General features: G+C 51.2%; 1 protein-coding gene across 1 annotated transcript in view; it reads right to left on the reverse strand.

The window, feature by feature from the left end:
• Positions 1-9,068: 9,068 nt before the first annotated feature.
• LOC132658558 (liprin-alpha-1-like) overlaps positions 9,069-23,589 on the reverse strand; it is a 75,166-nt gene continuing 60,645 nt past the window's right edge. The window contains exons 7-14 of the mRNA XM_060405827.1: positions 23,096-23,182; positions 22,462-22,626; positions 21,064-21,287; positions 19,084-19,306; positions 14,171-14,251; positions 13,390-13,538; positions 12,375-12,547; positions 9,069-11,090 (exon numbers count right to left, since the gene is read on the reverse strand). Of these exons, the coding sequence (XP_060261810.1) occupies positions 11,035-11,090; positions 12,375-12,547; positions 13,390-13,538; positions 14,171-14,251; positions 19,084-19,306; positions 21,064-21,287; positions 22,462-22,626; positions 23,096-23,182 (1,158 nt within the window). The 3' untranslated portion in view covers positions 9,069-11,034. The remainder of the gene's footprint in view (positions 11,091-12,374; positions 12,548-13,389; positions 13,539-14,170; positions 14,252-19,083; positions 19,307-21,063; positions 21,288-22,461; positions 22,627-23,095; positions 23,183-23,589) is intronic.

The raw sequence follows: 23,589 nt of genomic DNA on the forward strand, positions 1-23,589 counted from the left end.
TACTCACCCTAATACATGGATACTGTAACAGAATACCTTTCTCTCTCTGATCTTGACGTCAAGAAAATCTGCTTGTTAACAGCTTTAAATTCTAAGTTTGAGAGAACAAAATGTTATCCTAAATTAATTCTATTACCCAGTTTTTCACTGCAAGTTGATATACAGAATATAATACATCTCGAGACATTCATGCCAACTAATACTTTTTAACTGGGGGCTTCCCAGATGGCTCAGTGGTAAAGAATCCGCCTGCCAATGTAAGAGGGCAGGATAGATCCCTGGGTCGGGAAGATTCCCTGGAGTAGAAGATGGACACCCACTCCAGTATTCATGCCTGGGAAGCCACATGAACAGAGGAGCGTGGTGGGCTACAGTCCACAGGGTTGCAAAGATTCAGACATGACTGAGCATGTATGCAGGCAACGCTGTTTAACCATATAAAACTTTAGACTTCTTGCAGAAACAAATGTATACACAAGAATCCAAGAAGCTCAGAAGTCAACTAGTTACATAAATACGTGCATCATCCACCTAACAAGGCAGCAAGGGTACAACTCCAGGACAGCCGGGGGGCTGGTACCTTCTCGTCCAGGACCTTGTGGTGCTCAAACAGCAATTTCAGCCCCCTGAGCACCTCCACCTCGCTGGTCATGCCGGCTGGGGACTGCGCCTGCCGCCTGTCCACCGTCATCCAGAGGGACAGCGTGTACTGGGAAACCAGGCACTCCAGGTGCTCCAGCAGCAGCTGCGGGGGGTGGGGGGATGGGGGTGGTGGAGGGGTGGTGGTGGTGGTGCGCAAAGGAGCACCTTTAACCTCATGCTCGAATTCAGGCCCGATAACTTCTCTCAGCCTCACAGTATAGCCGGAAACATACTAAGGCACGTCGGAATTCCACCAGTTCGGTGGAAACTTAGAGTGGACTTCCCCAGAGACCCAGTAGTTAAGGCTCCAAACTTCGACAGGGGTCACGGGTTTTAATTCCTGGTCAGGGAAATAAGATCCCACACAAAGTGTAGCGCGGACAAAAATCTAAGTTACGACAACTCCCCCCTCAAATGTACTAAAATTACATTAGCTCTCATCATAAATTGGAAGCAAGTAATGAGAACCCCTATCTGATCCACTCTGGTCTGCTCAATGGGAAGATGAGAAAAATGACTTGAGGAGTCTGCCCCCATCCTGATCGCCACGCGACCCTGGAGGTGTCTGGCTTCCGGCAACACCGCCTCCAGCCTCCAGACGGCCCCCCCAAACCGGCCCCCATCCCCCCGCAGCCAGTGGGCCTCGGAGCCTCCTGCGGGCCTAGGCGCAGCCCAGCCGGGCCCTGAGCGCCCATCCTGCGCGGCACCTGCCCGGTGCCCAGACCCACGGGGAGCCATGGAGGCGCGGTCGACCAGAGCGCCTCAGCCCCGCCCCTTGCCCTCCCGAGGCCACACCCCCTTGCCCCCAGGCCGCCCGCCAAGCACACGACCTTCCAGAGAGAGCAGCCGAGCCACAGGCAGCACACCGACAGACGCACAGACACTCGCACGCACCCACGCCCAGGGAGACAGCCTCCCGGCGCCAGCTCCTCAGCCAGAGCCATGGCACCCGTGAGAGGCCGGGGCCGGAGGAACGGATCGGTGGCCGGCTGTTGGGAGAGACAGAGGCAGAAAGAGAGGAAGCTTGCGAGACAGACTCCAAGACGGCGAGAGGGAGATGCAGACACACAGACACGACACGACACGCCTCGCCTCGCACACACACTTGAGTGTGGGCCTTGGAGATGCTTCTGTTCTTAGTTGCTCAGCTGTGCCCAACTCTGATCGCCCCATGGACTGCGGCCCGTCAGGCTCCTCTGTCCGTGGCATTTCCCAGGCAAGAATACCGGAGGGGGTTGCCATTTCCTTCTCCAGGGCACCTTCCCGACCCAGGGATGCAACCCGAGTCTCCTGCAGGCGCATGCCTTCCCATCCCAGCCAGGATCCTGCTAATTCCCTAGTGAAAATGCACAGGAAAGACCTCGTGTGCTACAAAGTGGAAAGATGATTTCAGAAACGGAAGGTGTCCTTTGTTGCTACCTTTGAATCTTTCTTTAGTTTTCATTTGTTTTTACTATGAAGGCTACTCGAACAAGGCAACGGAGAAACCCCACAATGGAAAAGCAATTGCCTTTTTTTGGAAAGAAACAGGTGGCAGGTTAAACTGTCTTCATTTTTTAGAGTTGCTTCAATGCAAACTCTGTATTCCACAAATATGACTCTTGTGAGCTTTATTTCAAATCTCCATGATGAATCCCTAAGGCCTCAAGGAAGAAAGGAGTCGAGGTGGAGAGGAAAAGAGCAACCTTTCCCCTTGGCTCCATCTCACCCAGCCGCTTCATTCCATCATCTCATGGGCTACGACCTGGATTCTCTTGTCTGTCTGACTGTTGTTTGGGGACCGTTTCTAGTCACAAGGGTATAAACAGTGGTGGGGAAGCCCTTCTTTCCCTTCCACATCAGACCCAGTGGACAGTCCAGGCCCTGCCCACTGCATTGAGTCTGTAGCCACAGGAGCACCGGTGATGCTGGGTAACAATGCAAATTCCTGGAATCCACTCCATTCGCCACTGACCGTTTGAGGTGGTGCTCTGGAACCTATCACGGGAAGCTTTCTAGTTGATTCCAAATCCCACAAAAGTCTGAGGCCTGTGCTAGACCTTCACGTTTCTGGAAGAGCCACACACCTACAGAAGGAACCACAAGAGTTGCCTGAAATGGGAACGGTATAAGTGTTGGACTCAATGTTGGCAGGCCTCCCCCTTTGCTATCTAAGTAACATGACCTTTCTTTGAAATGGAAACAGATAATGCTAAGAGTTGACCTGGTTCTAGAGCATTCTAAAAACCCTAAACGATGGAAATCTGCTGTACGAGTTCCTTGAGAGCAAGAACCTATGCTTATTGCTGTATCTTCATGCCTTCGATTGTGCCTTGAATATCGCGTGCACATCACCAGAAGAAAGAAAAGAATTGGATCGACAAAGATACAAAGAGATCAAAAGTGCTGAGCCAAGTGCAAAGTTGAGGCTTCCAAGAACGTTTCTGTCTTTCACACACTGAATAAATACTGAGCACCTACTATGAGCTAGGAGGCATGGAATCCGTTTCTGGAAATAGAATGCTGAGAATGAATGCTCTCACTGAGATGAATCTAATGATAAATACCAGGCAGATCCTTTGAGAACTTCTACAGAGGCCTCTTCCCTCACCAAAAACTGGGTGTCAGAGAAGGCATGTCAGAGTCATGATTGAGCTGAGAACCCTTCTTTGAACAAACGTACACCGGGGTTCAGATGCAGGAAGAATTTCAGGCAGGAAAGATAGCATCTTGGAAGGCTATGTGACAAGGGAACCTTAGTGCATTCAAGAAATGAAAAACGGCCTATGGGATGTAACCCAAAGAGTGCAGAGGGCATCCCAGTGACAAGAGATCAGAGAAGAAAGTGGGGAGCAAGCAATGACGGGATTTGGTCGTATATTAAATATTGATGGGGAAAGACAAGCACAGTTTGAGCAGGGAGGTAGGGGATAGAATTGGATCTGCATTTGAAAAAGGCCATCTCTCTCCATATGACTAATTACTGGAGAGGCTCAACTCCCAACTCCATGGAGGGACCACTTCACAGTAGTCCAAATGGTCCTCATTGCAAAGTCTGTCCATAACAAATGCTGGAGAGGTTGTGGGGAAAAGGGAACTCTCCTCCACTGTTAGTAGGAATGGAAGTTGGTGCAGCCACTATGGAAAAGAGTATGGAGGCCCCTCAAGGAACTAAAACTCGAAGTACCATATTCTTCAGCAGTCCCACTCTCAGGCATATATCCACCAAAAGTAGAACTCAACAAGATCCATGCACCGTCTGTGCACATATATCTGTGTGTGAGCGCGCGGGGGCGGGAGAGCTCGCGAGATTGCCTGTGAGGCTGGTGCTGGGGCTGGGGGCTGGAGCCTCAGCTGCTGGGATTTCCTGAGGCATGCCAAGGGAGCCCCAGATGGAGACTCGAGGGCCAGTCGTCTGGTTTCCTGGAAGCCGAACGTGTAGGGGCTCGGAGCCTCATGGAGGCAACCCAGGTCTGCAGCGGAAGTCAGGCCCAGGCCACCCACTCCCGCTTTCCTGGGAGGGGCTAGGGCTGCGGGGGCCCAAGAGTTGGGACGTGGGCCGGGGGCTAAAGGAGAGGGGAGGCAAAAAGCCTACAACACCAGGTATTCCCAGATGGTCTCCCATCCAAGGACTAAGGCAGGCCTGACTCTCCTTAACTTACAAGATCGGAAGAAATCAGGTGTGTTCAGGCTGCGATGGCCCTAGACGGACACAGCTGCCGCCGGGCACCCCAAGACCCTTGCGCTGCACCTCCCTTTAGCTCTGACCTGCCTGACCTGCCAGTTGGCCAAGCCGGCTGCACCTCTTGACAGGCGGCACGCGCTGAAGTTGAGCGGCAAGACTGGCGACCCGGACTCTGGCCTGCCGATGACACCACGCCCCCGAACCCCACCAACCTGAGGCCAGGAGTCGCCTGGCTGGGCCTGGGGGCCCGGAGGGCTTCCATGACCCCCAGAGGCTGGCCGGGATTGGGTGCATGTAGGACATCGGGGGTGGGTGAGGGGTGTGGAGGTCTCGGTGCCCTCCCACCCTGGGCCTCTCCAGGCCTTGCCCATTCCGTTGGCTGCTCAGGGCCACACTATAGTTCTTGTCTTCATTGGACCTTAAGGACACTTGATTTGGCAAGGAGAATGGGACTCCTGAAGAAGCATCCATTGGCTCTGTCCCAGCGTGAGACAGAACTGGTTACAGCTTGAAAATGTTTCCATGAAGTGAAACCTGCTAACTGTCAGGAGGAACCTCTACCCGGGTAGCCAGGGCGGTCCAGTGAGGGTCCTGGTACACGTGTGACCCCACCTTGTGCCATGCTCCTCTGTTCCCAGTTTGGGCAGATCCGTCACACGGTCATCACAAACGGGTCAGATACTCGTGGACAAAAGTGCAGGAGCAAACTCAGCCATTTTAAAGGGCTAGTGGCTTTTTGTTTTGTTCTTTGTTTTAAATTGTCTTTTTGTCTGTCCTGTAATTTCCAAACATAGATAAAAGCTTTAGGAAGGCACCTTCTTGGAGGAAAAAATTCAGACCAAAGGATGTCCGTGGCTTAGCTGCCTGGTGCGCAGAGACTCTGCCCGCAAACTTCCGGGTCCCGTCCTCTCTGCCCTCGCCCTCGGTGCAGTCAAAGAAGATGCAGCCGGATGGTAGGTGACAGGTCGGGCGGCGTGTGCAGCCCTGGGCTAGAATGTGGATGAGCTGGAATGGCCTGCTTCCCAGGTTACAGGGCTCTTTAGTGCCATCGCACGCCCAAGGGGCAGTGCTCTACAGGGAATCCTAACACCTGTTTATAAACGTTTAACAGTCGTGCTGGTTTTTCTTCAAGTTCTTGTCTGGTTGAATGTTAGCATATTCTTGCCACTAATAAAACCAAGACACATGTCTGTTCTCAGAGCATGAGGTTGACACCCATGCTTGTAGAGATGTGTGTGTGGCCGGCAGCGCTCAAGAGCTCTTTCGTAAAACAGTAGGGTCGCTCGCAGGCCACGCCAGTTGCCCCTCAAGGACTCTCCCCACTGGGAGGATGGCTGAATCCAAATTCAGTGACAGCAGCGTCCACCTTCCTGTCCTCCCCCTGTCCTCACCGTCGTTGGTCCCTTGCACACTGTCAATGGGGTGAATGAAGAAGGTGAGGCCAGGAGACATCCTCCCCCGAGTTCGGCCATGCTGTAAATACATGACCTGGCAGTTGCCCTTTCAATCTCAGCTCTGGTTTTCCCTCTGACAGCCTCTCTGCCAGAGAACGCTGCTAGTTCAGGCTGGGTGCTCAGGGCCTCTGTGTCCCCACTTGATGGCAAGATAGACAGCCAGACAGCCTGGGCCGGGGTCAGGCTCTGTGGGTCAGAAGTTGCCTTGTGCACCACCACCCCCCCCCCGCCCCCACAGTGTCCCATCTGTGACAGGGGTGTCTCACTGGATGCTTTCTCCATGGTTGGCTGTGCCCACCCCAGAGAGAGTGTGTGCTCATCCCATGGGAACGGGGCCTGGAGGGTCTCTTTGGTGCATTTTTTCCTGTTATTAGCTCTTCCCGTGAGTAGATTAATAAGCTTTGTTCTCACTTGCTCTCACAGAGCAAAGTATATTTAGGGAAAGCCTGTGCTAAGCTGGGCACTTTCGGTGAGGGGGATTATGGGGAAGCTGCATCGTCTCTTCACTAGAACTCAATAATACGCTTAACCAGGGGTGGGGGAGACCCAGTGCCTCTCTCCATTTTTAAACAGCATTTTTCTTCCAAGGAGTATGCAGCTCATTTTTACAATTCCTAACGTAGCTTAGCTTTCAGTCGATTGAAGAGTCGAAGTGCTTGCTTTTTTATTTTCCATTCTCCTCATTATAAATCCAACATTTCCCTGTCAGATGGACATGGTGACGTAGACATTAGAGTTTAGATAAATTAGAAACAATCCCAGAGCGAGGTGTTGGGAATATAATATATTGGAGGTGACCTTTTACAAACCGCGTGAGATAGGCAGGGCGTAAACCGTGTAACTGGGTTGTTTTCATGGCTTTTGAAGTCACAGTGCAGCAGGTGTCCGGGGCTCTTAGAATCAGAAGGGCTTGGACAGGTGGCCTGCTCCATCAGCAGCCCCCACTGTCTTCAGCCCTCTCTGGAAGCCTGGCCAGACACTCATCAGATGTGTTCCTGGTGGGCCCAGGGGAAGACGGAAAACGTTCAATTGGGAGCAGCGAGTTTCTGCTAGCGGTTTCGGTAGATTTCTTAGTCAACTTGGAGCGGGGGCTGGGGGTCGGGGCTGACCCATTGGGCCCTACAGCCTGTGTTGTGACGAGAAAACGTCAGTGGTGACATTTCCGAGGGAGGCTGAGACTGAGTTTCCACTTTCTTAGATCAGCCCCATGCTCTGCCCTCCCTGAAGCGGCCTGGGGAGAGCGGCCTGGCCCCCAGGACAGCAGATCGCGGGGCTCAGGCCACAGGTGCCTGGCCTCTGACGCACAAGTATCTAGTCCCTCCCCATGTCCCATCTCACAGATCCTGTGAGGGCTGAAAGAGAGGTCCAGCAGCCCTGTGAATCCGGAGGTCTAATGAGAGAGTGGCAGCTGCTCACAGGGAGTGGCTGTCCCCATGATGGCGTTTCTGTCATTGAATGTGCCGTTTGCTGCTCTAGTGTGACCGCCCTCCCCACCCCCCCCCCCCCGGGTGGCAGGGTCCCCCACGTGGCAGCCCCCAGGCTGCTCTCTCCAGCTCATCCACCCTCAAGAAGTTTCTCCAGACCCTAAGCACGAGTGGGCGCTGCTGCGTATGTGTGTGTGTCCTCGTGCCCCTTTTGATGTTACATGACGAACCACACTCTGTGTTTGCTCGCTTCCTCCTGCACTCGTGGGACCCGGCAGCGTGGTGGGAACGCAGGGCTGGATTCTGCTACCGTGAGGACTTGGACCTGCTGAGCATTGGGGTGAGTACAGGCCAGCCTGGTCCCACGGGGGCACGGAGCCCACGCTCCTGGAGTGGAGGGTCAGCAGGTCTCCAGAGGTCGGCCGAGGGAGCCCTCGGCAGCAGAGAACATGACCCTGGCGCCCCGCTGCCGCCCGAGTGGTGAGAGCACGGCCGAGGCTCCCTCGTGTCCGCGCACATGGGTGTCCCTCCCACAGCGGCGGTGCTGCCGGCCACGCCCTGCGTGCACGTTCTCGGAGGGAGCAGGGCCCAGAGAGTCAGGGTTCACGAGGCTGCCCTGCCCTGGGCCTCTCCGTGCGGAGGCCAGCATTTCACATGGAGGTGCACCGGCATCTGGGTCTCGGCCACCGCTGAGGGGCCACCCTCCCTTGCAGGTGCCGCTCTGGGTGGGCCTCTGGTGGGTCCGGCCCGGGGGCCCAGCCCTCCTGGAGCTGCTCTGAGGGCAGGAGGCTGTCTGCTCTGTCCTGGTCACGTCTCAGCTAGAAAGCTGGATTGGGCTTTTGAGGTTTTTTTTTTTTTTACCAGCAGCTTTTAGCTATGTCAGAATAAGGTCAGCCACAGAGTTCCCTCCTTGATCTGCTTGGTCCTCCATGTTTCTCTGAATTCTCAAAGCAGCTGAGGCCCCGAATGGGGTGGAGGGGGTTCTCTGGAGGGGCAGGGGCTCGGGCACCAGCTGCTGTCCCAGGACTGACTCCTCTCTGTGTTTCCAGTTTACCTGCACTAATTCTCCAGATGATTATACAGCGTCCAGTATACGACAAAGACTACATTTTGAACTCCATGCAATCTTTACTCTGCTGATACTTGTTATATGGACCCGAAGATATTTTATTACAGGGTTTTTAATTAGTGGGAAAATTCATGAATTCCATAGAGAAAATACTTAAAATTTAATGTTTCTTGTATTTATGTAAACTTATGACTTCATTTCTATTATTACTTTTTCTTGTATATTCTGACTATAAATATCCTTTCAGATCAATTCATGTTCTGATACCTGATTTTAGTCTTTCAAACGAATATACTGTAGTGATTGTCTGTATAAATCCTGTGAACAAATATAGGGCTTTTGAAAATGATGCATTTACTGTAATCACTCTTGTTTAATTGTTAAATGTTAAACTATGAGAAGCGGTTCTCCTGAGGTTGTAAAATCATCATGACACTGTGTGCAATATCCTTCCAGGATGTAACCAGGTCCTGGATACTATGAAACTCTCTGCCATAACCTAGTCTGTGTGGACCCGGATCCCTCCTCTCCGGTGAGAAGCTTCGGGGACCAATCGCGATGCCCTGCACCCGCTGCGGAGCCATGGAGCTGGACAGTGAAGGTGCCCCTTCCCAGACAGACAGCTGAGCGCAGCTCTGACACAGGCCTTATTTGTATGTAAATCATCTTCTTACCTCTGTTTGTAAACATGTTTAAAGAATGGGCCCAGGCGTACATTTTTAGATTGTGATGACGCAGCCGTTCTGGATTGTGTAAGTATCAAATGTAACTTTTACTTTTTCAGCGGCACATTAAAAAAGCCAGCAAGAGATGTGTTCAGGTCATGGTGCAATATTTATTATGCAGCTGGTATCTTGGTAGACAGACAGCATGTCTCCTTACATGTGGGTTCCACCTTTAACTTGTACAATTCATTGTTATCGTTCTATTTTCCTATTAATCTTTTGTGAACTTCCCGAATATGTGACAAAGAATGTACAGGCTACTTTTGAACTATTTTTATCACAGGATTGTATATTGCTTTCTTTCAATCAAGTACTGAAGCAAAATTTCCCAGGGTCAATAAAGAGTGCGGAGGGTAAGCTGTACTCTCACTGAGAACAGACCAGAGCTGGTAATAGGAGACCGAGTCATCACACGGACATTGTGTTAAGAGAAATGGACGGATACAATGGAAAGGCCAGAAGGCGGAAGCGTAGGTGTCCCCAGAGGACGACCGATGGTGTGTTCATACCCTTGGCTCCGGAGACAAGAGGCTCCATCACTTCAGCATCTGCGGGGACAGGGCCCCTCTGCTGCTGAGGCGCGGGCAGCAGGCAGAGGGTGGGAACAAAGTGGAGGTGTCGAGGCTCACAGGGCGGGGGAGCCAGGGCAACCCTGACGCGGACCCAAATGATGCACGAGGGAGTGTGCGTGTGCACACTTGTGTGTGGGAGCTGTTCATGTTATGTTATCAACAGTCTATTATTCATATATCCATAGAAACAAGAATGTAGCAAGGGGAGGTGGGAGGGAGAGTCAAGAGGGACGGGACATACGTAACCTACGGGTAATTCAGGTTGATGTCTGGCAGAAATCAAGCGATACCGCACAAAATTATCTTTAAGTTAAAAAGAACATAGCAAGGTGGTGAGGAAAGTAAGAAAAAAAGATTTCTCATAGAGATTTATCCTCACCTCCATGTACATCTGGGAGCAGGCTGTCCACCATTATCAGAGCTTCCCCCAGCATCAGGCCCTCCCCCAGCATCAGCCCCTAGTCCAGCATCAGATGTGCCCCCCAGCATCAGGCCCAAGTCCAGAATCAGACCCTCCCCCAGCATCAGGCCTTTCCCAAGCATCAGGCCCTCCCCCACCCTCAGACCCTAGTCCAGCATCAGGCTCTAGTCCACCATCATATCCTAGTCCAGCATCTGGCCTTCCCCCACCCTCAGACCCTCCCCCACCCTCAGACCCTTCCCCAGTACCAGGCCCCTCACCTCCAGTATGAGGTGTGGCAGCCCCACTTGTCTGACGCTCCTGAACACACTCAGGCAGCCCCAGAGCAGCAGGACAATAGCTCTTGCAGGAGGTGCATCTTTAGGAATCACCTTCGGAGCAGCAGCAGCTGGGGTCTGTCCAGGCCAAGGAGAGGCAAAGAGAGGCACTTGTGCAGGAGGCTCTGGAGGCTGTGGGCACGTTCCCCAGCTCTGCTTCCTCCCCGTGGGGGCTTTGCTCTCCTGCTCCCACGGTGCTGTCCTTCAAGATTCAAGGTCTCCTTGACATCTCAAGCCTAAGTCCTGAGTCGCGTCCCAGTCCAGCGTGGCAGAGGGCTGGGAACACCCAAGCTCAAGGGCTGAAAGGATCCCAGGGGGAGAGCCGGGCCCCTGCAGGTGGCAGGGCAGGGGATGAGGGTGGCCGCCCACAGAGGGCCCGCAGCAGCACTGGAAGAAGAGCAGTGATGCCTTAGCTCACACGGGGACGCTGCCCGGCCTGGCACTCAGAGATGTTACCGCCAGCAGCTCTGGGGATGCGGGAAGCCCAGTGAGGGACACCACGCCACCCGGGCCGTGTGGGTGGGCACTGCTGACCATGGCCTCGGTTTTCATTCCGGTTCCAACTGTCCCTCCAAGGGCGGACGGGCCCCTCTTCCGAATGGCACAGGTGTTTCCTTTATGTGGGTGACCGCATTCCTGCCTGTCTCTGTGGGCGCTGTTGTCGCTCATCCTGTGTCTTTGTCTTTACAACCTGTGCTTGCTGCTCTCCCAGTTTACCTTGGGAGCAGCCCGGATTTTCTGCATTTCTAGTTGTCAGCGTCCACTGGGGCTTTCCAGGTGGTGCCAGGGGTAAAGATCCTGCCTGCCAATGCAACAGATAACAAGAGATGTGGGTTCGATCCCTGGGTCGACAAGATGCCCTGGAGGAGGGCATGGCAACCCACTCCAGTATTCTTGCCTGGAGAATCCCATGGACACAGGAGCTAGTGGGCTACAGTCCCTGGGGTCGCAAAGACTCAGACACGCCTGATGCAGGGGAGCACACACTCAGGTTTTAGTTCAGTCGCTCAGTTGTGTCCGACTCTGCCACTCCGTGGACTGCAGCACTCCAGGCTTTCCTGTCCTTCACTAGCTCCTGGAGTTTGCTCCAACTCATGTCCACTGAATCATCATGCCACAGAACCGTCTCATTCGTTCTGCATCCACCAGAGAGGTGGCTGGGGCTCGGGAAAGTGCCTGGGCCCGCTGTATGGATGTGAACCAGCCCTCACCGCTCCCTGACTGCGTGACCGAAACTGGGTCCTCCTCTGTAAGTTGGGAGGGGGCAGCACCTGCTTGGTAAGGGGCACACACAGCATCAGTATAGAATCAGTGCACCATCCATCTCAGCATTGTATTTATTAATACTAGGGATAGCATTTAATAACCTGCTCCTTTTGCTCTCTTGCCACTTAACTGTGCTCCAGACCATAACTGCTCCACTTACCCCTGCAAATCCCACACCCAGCACAAACAAGACTCAACAGGTTTGTGGCTGAAGAGGCAGGAACGTACTGTCCTCAAGGAGATGAAACCAAGTGAGATGAGGGCCTAATGATAACCTTGTGTGATGAGGGGACCCCAGGAGGACCTGCGTGGCTGTGGGGTGGGGTGGGGGGCATGAGAAGAACCCATGATGAGCTCCTGGGAAGGTGGCAGGAAGGAGGGCGGGCTGTTCATTGTGGGGTGTCCACAGATTGTATTTCACCCCTCACTGATGAGCACTTAGGCCGTTTCCAAACACGTGTCACTGTTAGGAGGAAACAATCAATACCCAGCTCCTACTCAATCAAATTCCTAGAATATGTTTCTAGCATTGGAGTACAATCATCTGCTGTATTCATTCCATGCTCCGTTCATCCACCCATCCAGCCAGCCATCTCTTCATCCATCCACCCACTCACTAATCCATCCCTCCATCCATCCATCCATCCACTCACTAACTCATCTGATCATCTCAGACCCACTGAGAAGACAGACACCTCCTCCTCTCCGGCTCCCAGGACGACCCCCAGCGTGAGTGACAGGAGCCTCGTAGGGACAATGGGGGAGACACAGAAGGGACATGCCTGCAAGCCCTCCTCCCTCTGAACAGTGAGGCACCCACCTGGTGCTAACGCCTCCTTGCTGGGGTGTTCAGGCTGGCCCTTTTCCTTCCTATGAAACCAGCGGCAGATGGAGGACTTGATGCCCTTCTTCTTCTGGGATTTCTGCAGCGAGTCCTGCCTGCTGGTGCTATTGCTGGGGTTGTTCTCGGGGCTGTCCTCAGAGCCTGTCGAGCTTTGGGGAGAGAAAACGACCTTTAACGGGCACCCTCGTGCAAACACACACCCCTGCACAAGAGCTACTGAGTGAAACGAGCACCCAGCAACACCCGCGCCTCAACCTCGCAGCAGATGGTGGAGTCTCCATCACCAAACATGCTTCACAAGAGCAGTGCAGGCTTCTGGACACAGACAACCGCCCCAGGAAGCTGAGATTCTCTGCCTCGAGCTCTCCCCCGAGGAGGGCTTCACTCCAGGCCAGCTGGTGCAGAGGGCGGCCCGACCCTCCCTCAGGGTCCTTGCTCGGCAGGTGACAACGCTCCAGGAGAAGGCGAGCTCCCCTGCTATGGGCGGTTGCCCCCGCCTCCTGCAGGGTGACTGGCCCTGGCCGTGGCAGGAGAGCGATGGTCACCATGCAGGGCTGCTGGTCAGGTGACCACACGTGCCCTCGATCGCGTGCTGCCTGGCTCAGGACGGGAGCTCAGGTGGAGGTCTAAATGAGGACAGTGTCAGTCACAGGAGGGGACAGAGTCTCCTGAGACGAGACCCCTGAGGAAAAGGGAGGGACCCTCAAGAGCGAACCCGAGAGGTACGGGGCTGTCACCGTCAGGAACGTGCCCCAGGCCAGGCAGACCTCTCTCAAGAGCAGGAAGAAAGCTGCCACAGGAGTCAATCTCTAGAGAAGGACATTTTCTAAAATCACTGAGGTCACTGAGCTCTTCTTCCCCAGGACCTGAAGTTCACCACTAGACACAGGCACTGAACCCAATGGTATTCCTTTAAAATCATCCTTGCAACTCTTTGAAGACAAGAGGTGCAGGGCTCCTGAAACTGACGACGCGCACACAGGCCGCTTACTTGTGGGAGTCCCTGATGTCCTCTTGGTTGGCTGTGCACAGCGGCCCCGTGTGCAGGTGGTCCAGCCGAAGGGACCGCGGCGTGGCGGGGGTCGAGGTTTTAGGTTTGATAGCAGTCTCATCTCCTACCTCTTCCCGTAAAGCTGGCAGCTGAGGGAGTGAGATAAGTGTAACATTGGCTAACAATAGACTGTTTTGAAAATGGCAATCACACAGGCTTTACATTATAACCAGAATCTTATCTGAAAATCTATTAGCTATGCTTTCCCACAATTACAAAAAGAAACCCTTGTTCTAGCTTAATGCCACCTTAAGGACTGTCTTGTTCAAGAGAAGCGGGGCTATGGGGCAGCGAGAGCATCTGACTGAGTGCAGAGACCCTGGACGGGAGCCTCCCTGCAGCCTGGCTCTGCCCTCCCTGGAATCCAGTGACCAGACCGCCCTGCCGGGCAGGACAGCAGAGCGACGCCAGCCCCGTGAACACTGCATGGCATGAACTGCCCTGATGAAAGGACTGTCCTCATCGCCAGATGCTGCTCAGAAGCACCACAGTGAGAGTATGAAACCTCTCAGCAAAGCCGCCCAGACCTTTCTGTTTGAAGGAGGAAAAGATACAGCTTGTGCCACCACCCAAGGTCATTTGGAGAGATGATGCAGATTACTGGATCCCATGACAACAAGAGAAACACAGAAAGGTACCTACACCTCCACGCGAACACCATATGCCTGGATCACATTTCTCGGTAACAGACAGACTGGGGGCCACACACTGAAGTACTTACACGCAGTTTGAGGGTCATGCGCTCAGAGCGGTTTCCATAAAGCACCCCGAGGTCTTCACTTCGAGATGATCCTGTATCACCCTAAAGGGTCGGAGGTTCAAAAGGGAGGAGATATATGGGTACCTATGGCTGATTCATGTTGGGGTTTGACAGAAAAGAAAATTCTGTAAAGCAATTCTCTTTCAATTAACAAATAAACTAATAAAAACACAAAAAGAAGGTGATCTCTCCTGGACTCCCAGCTTTCTGCTGGTCCTGGGTGTGAGGACAGGTAGGACAGTGTGGGGAACAGATTAACCCCTCAGGGTCCAGACAGGTCTCACTGATACATCTGGGTGTGTGGTTAAGCTAGGGAAGTTATAGGAGATGTGCATGGCATGTATTTTTATAAACAATGAGTGCGTTGTTTTAACCAACTATCCTGTGCCTTTTCAGTGGGATTCTGTAAAGAATGCTGGTCCCGTGCAGCTCCACAGGAGCTTGGTGACAACAAAGTGACTTACTGCAAAACACAGCTGAACTCGTTTAACAGCAACTGGATAAACTGGGCACCCTCCCCTGTGCTCTAACAAGAACCCTCTGACACCAGAAGGCTACAGAGCCTAGAAATTATCCACATGGAATTGAACAGGGATCAATCTCAAATTCAAGTTGAAATAAGCATTTCTAAAAATGAGAAAACAACGAACAGAGCAGGGAAGTGACGCACCTGGGTTGACTATGGACTCAGTGGAGACAAACACTTGCCTCAAGGTGAGGGACCACGCCAGCCCCTTACCCCGGGCCTCCTCCTGAGCAAGGCCTCTGGGTCCGCACCCTGGCTGCCCTCCCCCAGGATGTGAGCTGCCCCACTGGTGCTCACGTGGCCAGGATGGGCAGCACTGTGTCCACTTAACAGGAGGGCAAAGCAGGCCACAGAGTGGGCGAGCGGCACACCCAGGTTACCAACCCCAGGGGGATGGCGCTGCTCTGCTGTGCCCAGCAGAAGGGCTCCCGGGCACTGAGTGGGCTGAACTGGAGCGCGGCCACCCCAGTCCTGCGGGAAGGCCCAGGAGTGCTCGGTCAGCGGGCTGGGAGCAGGAGAGGGACAAGGAAGGCCAGCCCGTGGGGCAGTGGACTCCAACAACAGGGGCTCATCCAAGTGACCCGAGCGGAGAGGCAGCGAGCTCCCTCCTGAGGCTCCCTCCATCATGATGCCATGACGGACACGAGAGCGTCTGGAGGAAAGGGGCTGGACGGCACCACAGTTAAGTGTCCAGGCTCTGATCAGACCAGTCCGCACTGGGCGGCTGGGTATGAGAGCCTGGGCAGGGTGCCCGGCCTCGCTAAGCCTCAGTGTCCATGTCTCCTGAACGGGAGAGCAGCAGCCTGGACCTCACCTGGGGATGAGATGACAGACGTGGAAAGCACGAGCCTGGCACACAGAGTCTCCTGCACACTGCGACCCACCATCATTAAACTGGCTTCCTGCAAATCTAACATCTATGGCTCTCATTCAGTCATTCCTTGTAAGAAAACACTAAGCGGAAATTCCATGGTGGTCCAGAGGTTAAGACTTGGCACGTTCACTGCTGGGACACTGGTCTGATCCCTGGCTGGGGAACTAAGATCCCATAAGCTGTGCAGCATGGCCAAAAAAATAAGTAAAGAAAATTTAAAAATAATAAATAATACTATGTCTATTATAAACAACCATGAGATGATCAGAAGGCAAACAAGTGGGAGAAAGGCAAACTGTTACAATTGTCCCAACGAATGACCTATTTCCAGAGAACCATCAGCACAGTTTAAGTGGTGGGTGAGTTTCATTACTTCCATTAAAACGTCCGTTATTCACCAGGACATAACCACACGGTGTTCATTCACATTAAACCAAAAGGACTCTTTAATACTTCACAGAGAAAGAAAGGCCTGCTCAGTTACTAAATAGTTTACCTTTCGACACCGCTTCCTTAAATCATGAGGCTGATAGATGCATGCAAAGAAATGAAGAGAAACCAGATTCACTGCGACTTTGAAGCTAAAATTTCAAGCATCCGAATAGGCAAATACAGGAAAGCAAAATGAGGGCAAACGTGTAAGTGACATGAAGATTCAGAGAACACGTGACTGGAAACAGATCATTTTTTTGACCACAGAAGTTAAATAAGCTATTCAAGATTTACTAGAGAAACACTAGAAATTATTACTCAGGAAGATACAACTCTATTACATCATCACGATTTATTAAAGCACAGGATTCCGTACAACAAAGGCCCTTAACACTTGTCTATTCTCAGGCAAACTTCTGTATAAGTTATTTTCCCTTAATAAAAACATCTTATACTTTAAATTAGTAAATTAACTGATAAGGAAGTTACCATAATACCTATTTTAACATTGAACAAATCTAACCACCTCTTGGACATTAATGTAAAATCCTGACATAGAATTTGATTTAAAACTTCTCAAAATAAATTCATTAAAACAGGCTTCCTGTGAAAATAAGAATGAAAGCTACCATAATAGCAGGTGCCGTCTTTACATTTTATTAACCGTAAAAGACACGTTTCTAGAGTCTAATAGAGACATTAACTGTGCAAAAGCTGATGAGATTTACACTCTTAAATACAAGCACCAACACAGAAAGGAGATTGTGTCAGCTCAGTTCAGATCAGTCGCTGTGTCATGTCCGACTCTTTGCAACCCCATGAATCGCAGCACTCCAAGCCCTCCCCATCCATTACCAACTCCTGGAGTTCACCCAAACGCATATCCATTGAGTCGGTGATGTCATCCAGCCATCTCATCCTCTGTTGTCCTCTTCTCCTCCTGTCCCCAATCCCTCCCAGCATCAGAGTCTTTTCATTGAGTCAACTCTTCACATGAGGTGGCCAGAGTACTGGAGTTTCAGCTTTAGCATCAGTTCTTCCAAGGAACACCCAGGACTGATCTCCTTTAGGACGGACTGGTTGCATCTCCTTGCAGTCCAAGGGACTCTCAAGAGTCTTCTCAAATACCACAGCTCAAAAGCATCAATTCTTCGGCGCTCACCTTTCTTCACAGTCCAACTTTCATGTCCATACATGACCACTGGAAAAACCATAGCCTTGGCTAGATGGACCTTTGTTGGCAAAGGAATCTCTCTGCTTTTCAATATGCTGTCTAGGTTGGTCATAATTTTCCTTCCAAGGAATAAGCGTCTTAATTTCATGGCTGCAATTACCATCTGCAGTGATTGTGGAGCCCCCCAAATAAACTGACACTGTTTCCATTGTTTCCCATCTATTTCCATGAAATGATGGGACCAGATGCCATGATCCTCGTTTTCTGAATGGTGAGCTTTAAGCCAACTTTTTCACTCTCCTCTTTCACTTTCATCAAGAGGCTTTTTGTTCCTCTTCGCTTCTGCCAGAAGGGTGGTGTCATCTGCATATCTAAAAGTCCATTAATTCTACACTTAAGAGGATCATTTCTTTATGTAAGCACAATCTCATTTATGAATTATACATGATATGCCGTTTAGGATCCATCTACATTATGCTTGTAACTGCATGCTGCTGCTGTTGCTGCTAAGTTGCTTCAATCGTATCTGACTCTGTGCGACCCCATGGACTGCAGCCTACCATGCTCCTCTGTCCATGGGATTTTCAAGCAAGAATACTGGAGTGGGTTGCCATTGCCTTCTCCTGTAACTGCATAGTGATTCACCAATTCAACTTACTGCTATGGGGAAAAACACCATTTAATGAGACATGAAGACAAAGCACCGACCCAACAAGGGCATGCACGCTGTGGACCACAGCACGGCCATGACCAGAGCAAGTGGGGGGACGGGGAGGGGAGATGGATGGGGAAACTACAGGCGGGGGAGGGGTCTGGATTGATGACAGCCAAGCAGACAACAGGATGAGACAGGAAATCTAAACCAATGATGAAAGCAGACACACCGCCAGAGAACTCCAACAGCGAGGAAAACATACAGAACTGTTCTGTAACAAATATTCGGAAAGAAATCAAGCATGAGACCACAGAGAAATCCTCAAAGAATTTTAAATAGCAACTAATTAGCCAATGATGCAAATTATAAAAACGGTGTGTCAAAAGACCACAAAATGGACTAGTTCCCACTTCACAGGCCACTAAAAGGATTCACAGTAAATTTAACGATAACCTGACTAACAATGCAGCTAACATGAAATGGGTGGTCACAGAAGAATGTGATAATACATGTCCAGTTACAAAGCAGTGTTGTACACGTGATTTCATGGGATAGCAATGCACTCACAAAATCCAAGCTAAACACGAAAGAAAGTTGGAACATTTGCTTTGGAGCTGCACACTGTCACCAACAGCCCTAGATCGTCATCCCATTTTTAGACTCAGATAAGTGAGGCAGCCAACCTCTTCCTGGGGCCCTGGGGCACCAGGCTCTTAACCTGGTTTCACACGCAGAGCTGGCCTGAGACCGTGGCCGGGTCCATCAGCAAGCAGACCATGGAGATTCCTGGTTTTGTTCCCACCGCATGCCCTGCACCCTGCAGCCAGGCAGCCCCAATGGAACATGTGCTGCACGGCTTTCCCACGCCATGAAGGCTGCCTATGGTTACTTTCACAAAGCTGTCTGCTCCCTGAGAACAGAAACTTCCCTGCAGCTGCTGTGCCCAGCACAGGCCAGGTCCAACAACACAGAGGCAGGCTCTGGCTGAGTTCATGATGATGTGCTAAGCCTGTGGTCCAAATATCAAGACTAACTCGTTGCTGGGCCATTGTGGAATGGTTAAAGACTAGGCAGTTTAAAAAGTGCAGACCTCTGAGTGCAGCAAATGTACCCGATTTTCTTCTAAGTAAAAAGAGAAGAAGCAAAAACAAACAAAATAAAGAAAACCCACGTCCTGGGGGGAAGGATGGGCACGGAGGAGGCAGACACATACCACAGTCATGATGCCCAGCCGGTCTCCCTGCTGCGCCGGGCAGTGCCGCCTCCTTCTGGGCTTGGGCAGGGGCGGGCAGGAGCAGGCAGCTGAGGAGCCAGCAAGCAGGTTGAGGGAGCTCACCGACTTACAACGATGGAGGCTGCCTAAGCGCCCCCTGCCCTCCCTGCTCTCAGTGTCCTCGGCCCGCTGCTCCGTGTTCTCCTTGTCTTCTTCCACCAAACTAAAATAGAATAAAACCCGTCACCTGCCCTTGTCAGCAGAGAAACGTGTCTGGACAACAAATTAGGCTGGCATTCTGTGTCATGATTAGAAACTCAAGATACAGTTGCTCAATTAACATCTCAAGTAAAAGGTTCGACTTTTCCTCTTTTGAATATTCTCAAACTTAGAATAACTTAGCATTGAGTCTTACAAACTGGCCCCTGATCATTCACTCTTCATTTCATGTCTTTCCTCTAACATTCTGAAGGGGCCCTGGTGGCGACGCTCTTCCTGTGAGGAGATACCTGATGTTGACAACCTTTACCTCCCTGCTCTCAGGGCAGAGATACACGTCAGTGCCGCAAGTCTTTTCCACTGGGAATCGGGAACTCGGTACACTCAAAACAGCAATTCACGAACAAGCTGGAGTTTCTAATCAGAAGTCTACAGACCAGATGAAGTGCTGAGTTGATCTTTCTTTTTATTTTTAATGTAAGTTTGAATATGTACAAACGCATCTCTTGAGGAAGTTCTGCACCAGCTTTGTGTGAGTTTCTGGATTCATGTCAAAGTGCTGCACTAACCTAGAATTCACGGATTCTGCTCTTCTCCCCTAATGTGTTGTGGATGATTTTATATAGCAGTTTAAATACATGATGATGCAAATAAAATGATTTTCAAATTAAAATAAAACATTGTTATAGGAAGTAAACTCTCCAGCTTCACTTCCACATATACAACTTGAAAGTTTTTCACTGTTGATAACAAGTTGATGGACAGAATCTACCATTTATATCAAGTCACTTGTCACATAAGGAAAAATCACTTTTACATGACAACTTGCTGTAAAAATAAAAACATTAATACATAACCGTTCCACATTTCCTGAGGGGACATGGAAAGACCATGCTTCTGATCTGGTCTGTGCTCAAACACGGCCCACAAAACCGTCTGTCTCGCCGTCAAATGGGCAGGCGGCACCACCTGCATTTGCGGGTTGTCCCATTCGCCCCCTGCCTTTCTCCCGGCCCCCCGCACTCGGTGGACAGGAATGGGCACTTCGGCCTGGGCTGACGTGATGAAAACAGTCTGAGCAGCAGCCTCTGCCTGGTCCTGTCCAGTGGCCTGCGGCCACTCTGAACATGGACTCGGGACACGGGCATAGCTGTGTGGGTGTGGCACCAGGCAGGCCTCGGGGCCCCCAGCCACCCGGCTGCACCCAGACCCAAGGGCCGCTGCTCACCACGAGGCCGGCCTTTGGATTCTATCCCGTTTTGTAAATTGTTATCATTGCCAAGATGGTGTCTAAAGAAAACATCTTAAATATACTGATGAGATGAGAAAAACTCAAACACATGTCCTTGGACCACTGTCTTACAACAAGCCAATCTTCACACTGTTTATTAAGTGAAAAATGAAAATGCACATCTGAGTCAGAATTTGCCAACCCCAAAACCTGAGCTTTTCTCTTCCAGGTGGCCTTTCACCAGAAATTGGTGGGCTCTGAGGACACAGGAGGGTGCTCGGGCCACAGCGGACACCGCCTTGGCACCTCACCCACCTTGGGGCTCAGAGCTGAGGGGGAACACCCCAAAACACCTTGGACAGAAACCCCCGGCTGACCGAGCTCTATCATCAAGGGCAATCTCAAAACTGAAAATTCTTGAAGCAGACCTGAGGTCAGGTTTCTTACTATGGAATACTCAGACTTCCCTAGGAGAAGGCAGCTCCTCAGAGAAATGGAGTTTCCGGGGAGCTGAGTTTGGGATCACCCACCTGATCTCTTCGTTGATGGTGTCCAGCTGCTCCTGCAGCCTCACACTCTGAGTCTTGGCATCGGCCTGCCCGCTGGGCGACAGCTGAGTGGCCGAGCTGAAGAGGGTGACCCTGTCGCCCTCACCGTCAGACACGCCCTCATCACTCTGGAACACCTCGGCCATGTCCCCCAGCACGCTGGCTTGCTGCGCACGCTCCCAGTCCTGCTCCTTCGCGGTCTGCACCTGGGCATGAGAGGACCACGTCTCGTCAGCGACATTCAGGGCAGCTCAAGTCTATCAGGAACTGAACCCAATTTTACTTGGAAGCCCTGACTCTGGAGAAATGTGGATAATCCAAAAAATTGAATCAGACTAAAGAAATAAGTAAAGACAGCAAAACTCCACCTGGAAAAACTCAACTCGAAACTGAAAACACAACATAGAAAGAAAATACATGGGGATGCTATCCATCCCGAATACCACCAGGTGATTAGAGTCAGAATTTGTCCTCTCCAGGACAAAGGGGTACTGAAGACATCCTGCAGCTCTGAGCCACAAGGCTAGTTTTCTAGGTATTAAATAACCCAGGTGGGTGGGTCCTCAATCAGAAAGAGAAAGAACACCTGATGCCCACCACTACAGCCTTCATTCTTTTTTAAATGAAAGGATTCAAAGGACAAACCCTTAATTGAAATTACAGGATGACTGATCAAGCTTACCTCTTTATGTGTGGCACCTAATTCGAGCGTACGCATAACCGCGCTCTCAACTCAAATCAAAGGGGCCGAGTCACTGTGTGCTGATGTGTGTATATGCGTTAGTACACTCTTAGTGTATACTCACCCTAATACGTGGATACTGTGATAGAATACCGTTAACGTCTCTCACTGATCTTAAAGTCAAGAAAATCTTGTTAACAGCTTTAAATTCTAAGCTTGAGCGAACAAAATGTTATCCTAAATTAATTCTATTACCCAGTTTTTCACTGCAAGTTGATATACAGAATATAATACATCTTGAGACATTCATGCCAACTAATACTTTTTAACTGGGGGCTTCCCAGATGGCTCAGTGGTAAAGAATCCGCCTGCCAATGCAAGAGGGCAGGATCGATCCCTGGGTCGGGAAGATTCCATGGAGTGGAAAATGGCCACCCACTCCAGGATTCATGCCTGGGAAGCCCCATGAACAGAGGAGCGTGGTGGGATACAGTCCACAGGGTTGCAAAGATTCAGACATGACTGAGCATGTACGCAGGCAATGCTTTTTAACCATATAAAACTCTGACTTCTTACAGAAAAAAATGTATATACAAGAATTCAAGAAGCTCAAAAGTCAACTAGTTACATAAATAAGTGCATCACCCTCCGAACAAGGCAGCAAGTGTACAAATCCAGGACGGCTGGGGGGCTGGTACCTTCTCATCCAGGGCCTTGTGGTGCTCAAAGAGCAATCTCAGAGCCCTGAGCACCTCCACCTCGCTGGTCATGCTGGCTGGGGACTGTGCCTGCCGCTTGCCCGCCGTCAACTGGAAGGATGGCTGGTACCGGGAAACCAGGAACTCCAGGTGGTCCAGCAGCAGCTGCAGGGCGGGGCCAAAGGAGCACCTTTAACCTCCTGCTCAAATTCAGGCCCGATAACTCCTCTCAGCCTCACGCTATAGCCAGAAACATGCTAAGGCACGTCGGAATCCCGCCAGTTCAGTCGAAATTTAGAGTGGACTTGCCCAGGGGCCCAGTAGTTAAGACTCCACACTTCTGCAGGGGTCACAGGGTTCAATCCCTGGTTGGGGAACTAAGATCCCACACAAAGTGTAGTGTGGACAAAAATCTAAGTTAAGAGCACTCCCCCCTCAAATGTACTAAAATTACATTGTCTCATCATAAATTTGAAACAAGGTATAAGAACCCCAAACTGATCCACCCAGGTCTGCTCAGAGGGAAGATGTGAAAAATGACTTGAAAATCAGACAGAGATTAAGGACAGCAACACGGAGGCTAGCGGTGACCCACACAGGGCAAATGTCAACACGTGAGAATCCCCATTCTGACCCTGGTGTTGTTGATTTCGGCCTTGAGCACTGATATTTCTTCTTCTCGTCTCCGAAGATGCTCCCTAATTAGTTGTATGTTCTTCTCCTAAAAAAACAAAGAAATGAGAAACTAAATGCAGACATAATTTAAAAAGACAGTGAGACTGTCAAGACTGGCCCTGTCAAGTCTCTCCAGGCTCCACATAAAGGTTCTCCTAGCCCCTCCAGAGAAGAGGGGCTCCACTGACCCCAAGACCACACAGACCACTATAATCCACACCGGCCTTCAGCCTCCCCCTCGACCTGGCAGGCACACGGTAGGGGAGAACCCGGAATCCAAGCCTGCCTTCTCAAGGCCCAGGACGTCTGAGAAGCTTTCCAAAAGATAAACCTAACAACAAAGTGGATAAAGAGATTCTTAAAGGACACACAGACCAGTGACCTAGAGCCACTGGGGAGAAGGAAGAAAAAAGGGAAGCCACCAGGCTTTGGAGTGTCCCTCTGGGAAAAAGG

This window comes from Ovis aries, chromosome 24, assembly GCF_016772045.2.
Source record: "Ovis aries strain OAR_USU_Benz2616 breed Rambouillet chromosome 24, ARS-UI_Ramb_v3.0, whole genome shotgun sequence".
NCBI lineage: Eukaryota > Metazoa > Chordata > Mammalia > Artiodactyla > Bovidae > Ovis > Ovis aries.